The sequence below is a fragment of the Lemur catta genome, chromosome 7 (assembly GCF_020740605.2).
Source record: "Lemur catta isolate mLemCat1 chromosome 7, mLemCat1.pri, whole genome shotgun sequence".
Lineage (NCBI taxonomy): Eukaryota > Metazoa > Chordata > Mammalia > Primates > Lemuridae > Lemur > Lemur catta.
In genome coordinates, this window is record NC_059134.1 from 6,763,195 (window position 1) to 6,775,510 (window position 12,316).

Sequence of the window (12,316 nt, forward strand, 5' to 3'; positions counted from 1 at the left end):
CTCGGGGCCTTCCCGAGCTACGCACAATCGGGAAGAATCGTACACGAGCTGGGACCTCTCGCCAGCCGAGATGTGGTTGGCTGTCTGACTCCAAGAATGCCGGGCTAAAGGATCACCACCATCACTACCCATCCCAATGTCCTTCCCGGCTCCTGGCTCTGCAGGACAGGGGCTGGCCACGTTTTCAACAGGGGACTAGGCCTGGCCTAACTACGGGGGTGAGGCCTTCAAACTTCTCGTTAGCTGCCTGGGCCCCAGAGAAAGAGGCTTGCAACCTAGGGAAGAGGCCGTGTCTCACACCTTGCAGGCCAGTCAAGGTTCAGGGACTGTCACCTCATACGACTTTGAGCTCCCCCTTTACATCTTCAGACTGTCCCCATCTGTTTATTCTCTGCAGTTGCTGAGAAGAAGACTCTTAGGAAAAACTTGAAAGGACTTTGAACTTGTTTAAAGAACAAGTATAAAAAGAGGCTGAGATGCCAAACCCAAAGCCAGACTGGGAAAGAGGAGTCTGCTTCCGGAGGCGCCCCGTGCGGGGTGCAGGGAGTGGGAGGCAGGCAGCCTCGAGCGGTGCGGAGGTGGACACAGTGCATGAGACAAGACCAGAAAGATTAAAATAGGGGATGGGGTGAATTCAGTTGATGGTTTCCAACTTTTTAAACAAGCAGAGTTATTTTTTCAAAAGCAATCTTACCCAGATGCCCAGGACACAGACTGGCAAAAGGAGCTGCCCTGGCTAAACGTGGAGGACTGGCCTCCCCACGCTCTGCTCCTTCCTCCTCGGATCTTTGAAGAAGCGCAGTTACTGCCTGGCCACCCACTAGCAAGTGGCTCATGGCTTTAGAACTCACACGTGTGGGAGCAGTTGCTCCTAGGGTCCCGGCCCTGTCACTAACAAGGTGCATCCCCTGCGTGCTCGCGTGTGTCCGGTGTCTAGCGCGGCCACAGCGCTAACTGCGTGGAAGCCTGGGTCTCCCCAACCACCCGTCACACGGACTCGGAGCCTCGTGGCTCACGGAGCACCGGTGTGGCAGTGTGCCGTGCTGGGCACCCACTCCAGCAGGGTGCTGCCTCCCTGCAGACCCCGCCTCTGGGCTGTGTGCTGGGGCCTGGGGAGGCTGGGAGGGTGGAGTGGCAAATGGCAGCGGCAGGTGTGATCATCTTCCTCTCCTCTGAGGGACTTCCAGACCTCAAGGAACTTGAGGCCTCCTCTGAGCCGTGTCATTCCCGCCCTGACTCGGTCACGGGTTGTTATCCAGCCCAGAGACCCTCTGGGTCTTCCCTCCTCCTGCTCTCCTCTCTGCGTACCTTGAGCACAGACCCTGGGGAGAGACGAGGAAGCAGAGGGTGCCCCGTGGGGTCCAGGGAGAGAAGGCCCCTGTCATGTGTGGGGGTCCGCCCACACACATTCTCCTCCATCCTCCAGAAGAAGATGAGCATATCCACCCCAGGTCCTCAGGACCCCGCTGCCCGCCCCCCTGTCGCTCTGCACAGGCCTGCCAAGTCTGGGACATGAGAACAGGCTAGGTCCCTCTGGGGAGCCCGGGGGGTGGAGCCAGGCCTGGCTGGGCCTCAGGTTGGCCTGCCCTGGTCGCTGGGTTTAATAAACTCCAAGAGAGGTTTTCAAAGGCCACTTGATCTTCCCCATCAGGCAGCCCTTGTCTCCCTTTCAGAGCCAGGGGACTGGAAAGAAAAAACCGCTCAATGAACAAGGCAGCCAGAGAAAGCCAAGCTGCGGGGCACCTTCTATGAATTTCTGATGAGCACACGGCCCTGACTCCTGGGTCCCAGCCCAGTGCAGTCAGGGATGTTAGTTTAAGTCATTTCACACGGTTCACTGGCTCTCTGAGAGCAGCTTGTCTCCAGCCTAGGCCTCTCTAACAAGCTCTTTTCACTCCGGGCTTCTCTGAGCAGAGACCTCAAACAATAGCAGCTTTCAAGGGGCTCAGCCCTCCTCTGGCGGCTTCCCTCTGCCAAGCCAGCCTCTCTGCCCACGCCCCACCTGCACGGCCCAGCCTGGAGTGACCATAGAGGTGCTCGGGGAAGATCTGCTCGCTGCTCCGTCCCTCCCTCCCTTCCTCCCTCCCTTCCTCCTTCCCCACTCTCCTTGCCTTTTCTCCCCTAAGCAGGCAGAGTGAGTGGCCCTGCTGTCAAGAGCAAGCCACTGTCACACACTCTAGAATACCCCATCGATGGCACCCCTGGGGTTGTGCCGTGACGAGGCCCCGCCAAGAGCAGCTCACCTGACGCTCTAACCCTATTAGGCTCCCCAGCCCTCTTGAAACTTCCAGCAATTTCCTCCTCCCTTTAATCTGAGGGGACTGGCCTCCTCCACACAGGTGGCCGCTGGCCTGCCCCCAGGGCCCAGCCCCCGGGAGAGGGGGCCAGCCCCACATGGAGTGCCCGGAAAGCACTTGCCCAGACACAGGAGGTGGCCACCACGCCCACCGGGCAGGGGCACTGTCTTCCCCATTCCCACTTCTGCTCTCCATTGTCCCCTCTGTCCCTCAGGGCAGTAAGGGGACAACTTCCAGTCCTCCCTCCCTACCTCTGGCCTTCTCACTAGCACCTGCGCTAATGGTCGTAGGAAGAGACTCTGGGAAGAGGAGGTTAATTAATCAGCAGACGAGAGTCATTTACAGGTTTAGACTAGACCTTCAGCCAAAACAAACAAATTCATACTGAGACAAGTCAATATTTCGACTTAATGACAGTTGGATCCTGTAATGGTGACATTTGACCTAAGGCGCTCCAGAAGTCTGAGCTGTGGTTCCATGGACATCGCACTCCGGGAGAGGCTCCAGCCCCGCTCCTAAAGCACCTGCCGGCAACGGAGGCCTCTCCTCACCTTCAGCCACCTGGGCCCTGCCTCTGTGGCCATGGGGGTTCCCACTTTCCAGGAGTGGAGCTGCTGCAAGAAAGCCCAGTTTTACACCCCTCACGGACCCCGTGTTAATAACCTGCCTTCTCTTGGTCAGAGACAGCACGGCAAGGTGAAAGAGGAGGAAACTGGGGACTGGACCCAGGCCCCAATTCTGCCTCAAACGCCATTTGCTCTGTGCCCTTGGCGAAGCACTCCTGTTCTCCAGCGTCGCTTCCTCGTGACAGTGCCGGGCTGATCAGGGTTCTCTAAGGGTTTTATCCCCAGCTGTCCAGTGTCAGAATCCTCTGGAAGATGCAGTGGAAATGCAGGTTCCAAGTCCCTTCTCCAGGCCCACCAAAGCAGAATTTCTGAGGGTATGGCACAACCTGCATTTTTTTTGTTTTTTTTTGAGACAGGGTCTTGCTCTGTCTCCCAGGCTGGAGTGCAGTGGCATCATCGTAGCTCACTGCAGCCTCACACTCCTGGGCTCAAGCGAGCCTCCTGCCTCAACCTCCCGAGTAGCCGGAACTACAGGTATGCGCCACGATGCCCGGCTAGTTTTCCCATTTTTTGTAGAGATGGGGCCTTGCTCTTGCTCTTCAACTCCTGGCCTCAAGCAATCCTCCTGCCTTGGCCTCCCAGAGTGCTGGGATTACAGGTGTGAGCCACTGCACCCAGCAACAACCTGTACTTTGACATGTGCCCCAGGTAGGTCTTAGGCCCACTAGGATTGAGAACCACTGTCCTAGTCTGTCCCAAACTACGGCTTTAACTTAGACTTTGCCATGTGCTCAGTCTGAGGTTGCTTCAGCCCTCTTCAGGGGTGGAAGTTAATGGCCTTTGAACAGGCTTCTTGCAAGACCCTGGGTAACGGTGTTCATACTTATGAATCCTTTTACCTAAAGAGAGTTCCCACCACCACCACATCGTAACAGCCCAGGCCCTGCAAAACCTGGCCTGGTCCCTGGTGAACAGTTGACTGGAAATTTTTTACCGGGTCTGAGGTGTTGTCACAAGCTGCCCCTCACCCCCCACCGCTTTAAACATAAGCTCATCTCCAGTTTCTCTTGCATCCCCATCCCTTAGACTTCAATACTCTTTGTACCGTGAGAGCTAAAATATCACCTCTAACAATCATGGGTAATCCCAGAGGTCGAGTTTCAATGAGCCATTGTGGCCAGAGGTAGAAATAATTCCAGAAACAGAGAGATGTGATCCAGACTCTATTCTTCAAAAGAGGTTCATTCCCAGGTGTTGAACAGGTCAGACTGGGCCAGGTTGAGATAGTTGGGCCCAGTTTTTAAGCTACTTGGCCATTCTTCACATAGAACCAGATCCGGGTTCAGATCTTTTTTTTTTTTTTTTACAGGGGAGTCTGTTTAATGAGCTCGGGACAGTACAAAAGACGGAACTTCTCTCCTGGGAAAACACAGGAACACAGAACACCAGGGTGCTGGGCCAGGGGGCGGCTCTTCAGTTGGTTGGGGGAGGAGGAGGTATGTTCCCTGGGCCTTCGGAGGGGAGTGGGGGCCTCAGCATGGGAGGCAAGGGAGTTGGGGGTGCACCCTGGGGTTTGAGGGGTGGACCCTAGTTGCTGAGGGGTGGACCCCAGGAGCTGGAGGATGAACCCCAGGAGCTGGAGGATGCACCCCAGGAGCTGAGGGGTGGACTCCAGGAGGCTGGGGGTGGATCCCCGGGGCTGGTGGGTGCAGCCCCGGGGCCTGGGGGTGAACTTCAGTAGCTGAGGGGTGCACTCCAGGGGCCTGGGGGTGAACCCCAGCCGATGGGGGAGGGTGGACCCCTGGAGCTGGTGGGTGGACTCCTGGAGCTGGGGGGTGGACCCCAGATGCCAATGGGGGGAGCACTGGTGCTGGGGGGTGAACCCCAGAGGTGGGGGGTGGACCCCAGAGGTGGGGGGTGGACCACTGGTGCTGGGGGGTGGCCCCGGGGGCTGGCGGGGGCAGCCGGGGAGGTCCTGGGGGCCCTGAGGGTGCAGGCCCCGTGGGAGGCATAGGTGGCAGAGGCAGGCCTCCTGGTGGGGGTGGTGGCAAGGACTCGGGCAGCGGCGGTCTCGGGGGCAACCCGTTCATCAGCGGGGGTGGGGGCTTCTCCATCTTACAGCGGAACTGGAGGAAAAACTGTTGGTTTCCCTGTTCCAGTGAGTCCAAAACCTGCCTTCGCCTTGTCAGTCTCTCTGCTGGGCACCTCGAGGGCGACGGTCTCACAGGGCTCCGCGGCCGTCAGCAGGCACTGCCAGCGCCGCTGGGGGCTCGGTCCTCTGCTCGTCACTTTGTAGCCTGGGCGGCCGATCTTCACAAACTTCCTCCCCTCCTCTTTGACCTTCTGGGGCGCCCCCTGGGCTGCCCGCGGGCCAAGCTGGTCTGGGGCTTCTTTCCTTGGGGTGCGCGAGGCAGCGCCCCTCGCTGTGCAGCCTCAGGCAGAGTTTGCATTCGTACGAACCCAGGTGGTTTTTCATAAAATGGGGGTCCTCGTGATGTCGACGGTCTCCAGGGCCGCCGCGGTTGCTCTCGGAGGGGGCCACGCGCCCGACCCCGGTCTTGCCCCCGGCGGACGCTGGAAGTCCATGGTGCCGGCCTGGGGGCTTCAGCAGACTGGGGTGAAGCCCGCCTTGCTGGCGCCGCCTTATCCTGGGTTCACATCTTTACTTGCCCTTTCATCGGCTCCTCGAGGCTGGAGCCTGGACTCCTCTGTGTCAAGGAGGCGGTAACTCTGCACCCCAGGGCTGGGGGGAGGCGTCTGGACCGTGCACGTAAAGGCACAGTTGTAAGATGCCGCTGATCGGGCAACATGTGGGCATGGGGGCCTTGTTATAACCGGGGCCAGAGAGTTCGGGACGTCTAACATCGTGGCTGGTACCCAAACTCTTCCAGCACAGCTCTGCTGCAGAGAGAGGACCAAGGCCCCTGCTGACCAAGTTCCCAGGGGGAGGACTCCTGTCCAGCATCACCCACTGCCCCTCACGGTTGGCACTGAACAGAGCCCTGGCACATGCTCCTCTCTCTCCCCTCCAGCGTGTGGGCAGCAGAGCTGGGCAGGGAAGCAGAAAGAGAACAGGATGTGGGTGGAGAGCCTCTCCTCTCCTGACCCCCTGCAGCCCTAGGCAACTCAGAGGGGGGAGGAGGAGAGGGAGGAGGGGAGGGAGGAGGAGAGGGAGGCGGAGGGGGAGGAGGAGAGGGAGGGGGAGGGGGAGGAGGAGGAGAGGAGGGGAGGAGGAGGGGGAGGAGGAGGGGAGGAGGGGAGGAGGGGAGGAGGAGGGGGAGGAGGAGGGGAGGAGGGGAGGAGGAGGGGGAGGAGGAGGGGAGGAGGAGGAGGGGGAGGAGGAGGGGAGGAGGACGGAGGGGAGGAGGAGGGGAGGAGGACGGAGGGGAGGAGGAGGGGAGGAGGACGGAGGGGAGGAGGAGGGGAGGAGGAAGCCACATCTGGTTTGAGTGAGGCGCCCGGCAGGGAGAGCAGGGCCCCAGGCTGGGGACAGAGGAAGCAGGAGGGCTGGCCTGGGCCCTGGCCGGTCCAGGAGAGCAGAGGGAAAGTGGCTGGCGTTTGTGGAAGGCAAATAGAGGGGTTGAGATGACAATAATAAAGAGGAGACTCATTAAAGTGAAGAATGGAGAGTGTGTCACACCCAAGACAAACAGAAAATAAATGGCCGGTAGATCACTCTACAGATGTTTGGCACTGAGTGAGGACAGATTAAAGATGCGTAGAAGATGCCGGAGTCAACCAAGCCTCCACCAGCAGCAGCTGGAGAGCAGGTGGACAGGAGCCCCAGCCAGAGAGGCCTTCGTAGCTGAAGGGGAGCCAACCCCAGAGACCACTGCAGCCTCCTGTTGCCGGCAACTGCATGGATGGAATGGGAGGAGTAGCAAGAGGGTGCGGCCCTCCCTCGATGAGGCTGGTCCCTCTGTCTGTACGGTCTCCTTGGTCTCCTGCAAGAGGGGACCTGGACTCTCCCAGGACTCAGACGGAGTAAGTTCTCCCAGGGGCGCACACACTGCCTCCTTACTGGTCTCCACCACGCTCATTTCAGTGACTCTTCAAGGACTCCATCTTTTCCCTTCTTGGCATCTGGGCTCCTGAGCTGAGGTTTGTCCTGTCCCAGTGGGGGCTGGGGGAGCTCAGTGTGCAGAGTGCTGCTCCCTCACAGGCTCCGCAGTCTATTCTGGGTTCCTGGCACACACCAGGCACCTTGGGTTACAAAGACTAGCAAGACACCATTCCTTCCCTAAAGGTATTACAATTCAGGATAAAGGAAACTGATATTTTTTGAGTGTACATTGCATAATAAGTGCTCTGCCAGGTGCCTTCAAATGTATTTATTTACCATATGTATTCTTCACAGCAAGCCTGTTCAGTAGGAATTATTCCCTCCCCGTTCTTATGGATGAGGCTGAGGACCAGGGAGGGTCCATGCTGTCTACATGCTAGGAAAGGGGTGAGCTGGTGTTCAACCCCAGGTCCATCCCATCCCGAAGCCCGGTGCTCTCTCCCCAACACCATCAACAACCATAGGGAGAGCAGAATTTGACGACTGCCAGAGAAAACCACGTGCCCTTAAAAGACACAAGAAAGGGCTCTCCAGTCTCACATCCACCCTGTTCTCTGCCCCCATAATTGGAACCAAACTTCATCTCTCTGTTCTGGGCCCCAGCAGGGAAGAGCCAGTGCATCCCACTTCCAGCCAGGGCAGAGTGCCCACAGGTGTCTGAGGAATGCTAATGGCCACGAATTAGGGAGGGGTGCACAGGCTTTTCCATAGCATTTGCTTCTCATTAAGCCCTCTCCCCTTCCTTCCTAGACCCTCTCGCCCTCCAGCAACACGTAGCTTTCATGAGCCAATTACCATGCTCTCAGGTCTTTCTGTTCCTCCGAAGCCACTGACACTGCTAACAAGGCACAGATGTGGCAGGGCATGCCCCTGCTGTCCACCTCAGATCAGCGGCTTTCTTTGCCCCGAAGGACCATAGGTAGAGGGAGGAAGGTTGGATGGTCCGATTTCAACTCAGCCCCCCAAAAGACGGGGAGGCCTCCAAGGGCAATCTGGTGATTCCGAGTGGATTTACAAGTGGTCTCGGTAGGGTCAGCTGGGCAGCTTGTACCTTGCCAGGGCTGGAGAGTCATGGACAGGGCTGGGGACCCAAAGAGGATGAACAAAGACTAGGTTTGAAGGGAAGGCACAGGCCAAGAGAGTTTCCCTCCAGTTTTTTAGTTTACAGACAGACATCCAAAATCTAGGTAACTTAATTTAAAACAAATTGTGTTAAAACCTGCTCAGAAACTAATCAAATAGGCTGAAACCTCATATTTTCCTCCTACTTCTTAGATCTCCCCATCAGCCTTACCATATTTTCTCCTTAAAATTTTGGTTGACCTTCAAATCTGTTTTCCATGAACTTTTCCTGATATTCCTGGATAAAATTAATCTCTCCTTTCTCTTTAATCCCTCAATACACTGGTTGTATTTCATTGAATCCAGTTTCACTATAACATATTTCATTGTGGATTTATTCTTATGTGTCTTCCTTAGAACTCTCAATATTTAATCTGAGGATAAATGTCTTCCATCAATTCTGGAAAATTGAATATTACCATCCCTGATCCTCCATATTCTTCTCCTGCAACCCTCTATAGAGGCAATTTAGGACCCTTGTTTCATCCTCTATTCCTCTTGGCTACTACCTCTTGCCTCCTCTTTCTGTGCTGCGTTGGGGTAATTTCCTCTGGTCTATCTTTCAGTTCACTAATTTTCTGCCCAGCTTTGTTTAATCTGTTGTCTGACACATTCATTGAGCTTTTATGTCAATGACTATCCTTTTCATTTCCAGAAAGTTCTATTTTGTTCTTTTTACTAATTTGCCTGTGTTCTTTCAAAATATCCTACATTTTCTTTATGGTTTTTATTCTTTTTTTCATCTTTTTAATTGTTTTAAACATAGTTACTCTAAAGTCTCTTTCAGATTGTTATATGTTATATATTGCTTTATGTTATTGGAATGCTAAACTAGTTTGATATGTTTCCTGACCTTCCCTAATGGCATATCATTTCCTCATGTGGTTTGTAATTTTTTGTGTGTGATAATCTTTTATTTATATAGAATTATAAATTACAAACTATTATTTTGCTCAAACCTTTTAACCACCACATGAGGCACACACGCTAGAGGGTATTAGCTCCATTTCACAGGCAAGAATGGAAATACTGTTCCCATATTTATATAAGACAGCTGGGATTTAAGCCCTGAGTTTCCATTCTCACAATAGCTTTTTTCTCATGACTTTGTGATACATCATTTTAAAGTAATCTGATTTCACAATGCTTTAAAACATAAGAGTAACATCTATAACATCTATTGCTGGCAGGTTAACTCTGGAGCCAACCAACCTAATTAATTACCTCATAACCTGGCACATTTCAGGCACTGTTATACCTCTAACTTAATTTCACAGCTATATTTGAGGGCCCCATGAGCCAAAATTGCAGCAAAGCTGACCTGAAAGGACCAGAACACAATGGTCACGTCCATTTCCAAATTTAACCTAGGCCTGGCTCATCCTCATAATCGAGGCAACCAAGTGAAGGCCCGCTTAGAAGTGAACACAGATGAAAAAACACAAGGAGTATCAGACTGACTTCTTTTTTTTTTTCTGAGACAGAGTCTCGCTCTGTTGCCCGGGCTAGAGTGAGTGCTGTGGCATCAGCCTAGCTCACAGCAACCTCAGACTCCTGGACTCAAGCGATCCTCCTGCCTCAGCCTCCTGAGTAGCTGGGACTACAGGCATGTGCCACCATGTCCGGCTAATTTTTTCTATATATATTTTTAGCTGTCCATATAATTTCTTTCTATTTTTAGTAGAGACGGGGTCTCGCTCTTGCTCAGGCTGGTCTTGCACTCCTGAGCTCAAACAATCTGCCCACCTCGGCCTCCCAGAGTGCTAGGATTACAGGCGTGAGCCACCGTGCCCGGCCCAGACTGACTTCTTTAAAGTTAACATGCTCAGAAAGCCTATTGCTGGTGTCTACATTACCAGCAGGACAAAGGGAAATACTTCAGAATATGCAAGATAAAGGTCAATTAAGCTGCCTGCCAGATGCCCAAAAAGCCAAATAGCGCTAAGCTCATCCATGCCAAACCAAGAAAATGGTTCATTCCTTCCTAATCCTGGTTTTAAGGAGAAGATCATCACAGGAACCATGAAATTCCATCCTCAACCCGAGGGGGACAGGGAGGAACGGTGGGCATTTCCCAGACTTCAAGGTGCAGGGGCAACAGTCTGCCACTGTGAAGGGAGGGGAAAGCTATCTTGGTCAGCTTTGGTCTTCCACAAGACAGTGGAACCAGAGACTAGCAAGATCAGGGCTTGGGCGACCAATCCTGGGAAAAGCAGGACTTCCTCACATGAAGCGCAGAGGTCCCTGGGGAGAAGAGTCTATGAACACCCTAAAATTGTAAGCAAAATTTTGAGTATATGCATGTACCGGTCAAAGTGGTCCTTCATCTTCAAATCCCGAACTAGAGAAAGGGACTAAACCAGTTGCAGAGTAGGATACAAAAGCCACCAGATGCACTTAGAGCCAGCCAAGTCTGAGAGTTCTCAAAGCCATCACTGAAAACTTGGAACATGGATTAAAAAAAAACAGCTGAGCACTTGTTTTTGCATTCTCCTTTCTAATTGTATTTCAAGTCTTTTCAAAACAAAACCCTGGGAATACCCAGATGCAAGTACGCCCCTGGGCTTGGTCCACTGTTGCAGGAGTCTTAGGGATCCTCATACACATGCTTGACTCATTCACTCACCAACGTTTAACCGCAGGATAGAAGATCTGACAAAGCAGGACTCCTTTCTCCATGGCATGTGATTTCAAAGGTGGCAGCAGCCAAAGTGGAAAACACTGGAATTTTTCCTTGGAACTGGACTGTGATGAGACGTTCCTGCCATGAGCATAACCGACTGTCTTTTCCCTGACCCTTCCCTTCGTTTTTGAAGATAGAGCAGAGAATAATCTTCTCTGAAGATACTTGATAATTCCAAAACCCAAAAACACATGCTCCCAATGCACTGTGCTTTCAGATATTCTGGGTCTAGTTCAGCTGGCGGACGAGCTGATTGATGTGTTCACCTCGATAGCCAGGTGAGCCCGTCGCCTTGAGGAAGCCCACTTTATTTTGGTAGCACGACGGGCCACTAAAAGTTGGAAAGGACGCAAGAACCATGAGATCTCCTGGAAATGCTTCCCCGGGAAGACAATTTCATGGATGAGGTCTTCCAGGCAAATGACACCAAACCTCCCCAGGTGCTCTTCGATCACTGTGTTACCTGTCAGAGGGATGGTCTTATTCTTGACCTTGGCTTGTCCATGTTTCAAGATGAGTTCACGGACGGACTTCAGATTTGGAAATCCCCAGGTCACATAAGGTTCCACCATACGCAGCAATTTTAGGCTCTGCGGCGTGACTCTAACAAAGATGCCACTGAAAATTTTCTTTAGGTGAAGGCTTGCAATGGTCTTTTGCACCAGTGAACTCACCCCATTAATCCTTTGGATGCGGACAACAAAGGCCAAGGAATGTTTATCCGGCAATTCCAAGGCATGAGGTTTCACTTCTAGTCGTCTGAGACGCACCCTGTCCCGATGCTGCTGCCAGGAATCGTGCAGAAATGATTCCAGTCGCTTAAACCTGGACCCTTTTCCTGTCCTCTGCTCTTTCTTTGCCAAAAGTGCTTGCTTTGCCTGGGTGGCTTTGAGGGCTTGGTAAGCCTTCCTCTTTTTCAGGAGATTTTCTGGAACCAAAGGGATTTTTTTCCTTTCCTCTTGCTCCGCCATCTTTCTAGGGTTGCAGCTATTCTGTAATTTTTTTTTATTGTTAGGACAACATCAAAGGGGATTATATTTTGCCGTGAGAATGCTGTTCCTCTGGGGTGCATTCCTCCAGAATAGTTTTGCATTTCCTTCTCTTGATACCCCATGAGTTTTACTAGTCTGGGACCTATTTTTAATTTCTCTGCTTGGGAATTCCAACAGTGGAAATTCAGACACTACAGTCACATATGTTCAGGCCTGGAGCTTCTATTTCTCAGAGAAGACTTTTTTCCTATTCAGAGCCCTAGTAGGGACAAGCTTAACTGTCATTCCCCTAAGGCTATGAGTAATATTTTTCTAGCCCTGGTTTCTCTGAGAGTGTATTCCTTCCAGGGTCTTAGTTTTTGCAAAGGTCTCAATTTTAGCTGTCTGCCGCTTATGGACTAGAGATCATGTCACCTCCCCCCACGGAATCATCAAAACCATAGTCCCTAGCACCCAGGGCTACATCCAATCGGGTATCCCCCCTGGAACCATCACCATGGCTTTAGCTGGAGGGGCTTACCACTCAGACTTTAAGTTACCTACTAAAAGTTACCTGGTAACCTTTTCACTGTGCTTTGCATTCTAGTTCATGA

The 12,316-nt window shown here is 52.9% G+C and overlaps 1 protein-coding gene and 1 pseudogene across 1 annotated transcript; both read right to left on the reverse strand.

Annotated features, from left to right (window-relative positions):
- Positions 1 to 4,180: 4,180 nt before the first annotated feature.
- LOC123641143 lies at positions 4,181 to 5,728 on the reverse strand (annotated as a pseudogene).
- A 5,235-nt stretch (positions 5,729 to 10,963) lies between these two features.
- Positions 10,964 to 11,712, reverse strand: LOC123641106 (60S ribosomal protein L7-like 1). The gene has a single exon (XM_045555615.1). The coding sequence runs from the start codon at positions 11,700 to 11,702 to the stop codon at positions 10,965 to 10,967; it is 738 nt and encodes a 245-aa protein (XP_045411571.1). The 5' UTR covers positions 11,703 to 11,712; the 3' UTR covers position 10,964.
- Between the last annotated feature and the right edge of the window lie 604 nt (positions 11,713 to 12,316).

Excerpts from the sequence above, each read along its gene's own strand:
- LOC123641106 (XM_045555615.1), bottom strand. The coding sequence starts at position 11,702 with ATGGCGGAGCAAGAGGAAAGGAAAAAAATCCCTTTGGTTCCAGAAAAT.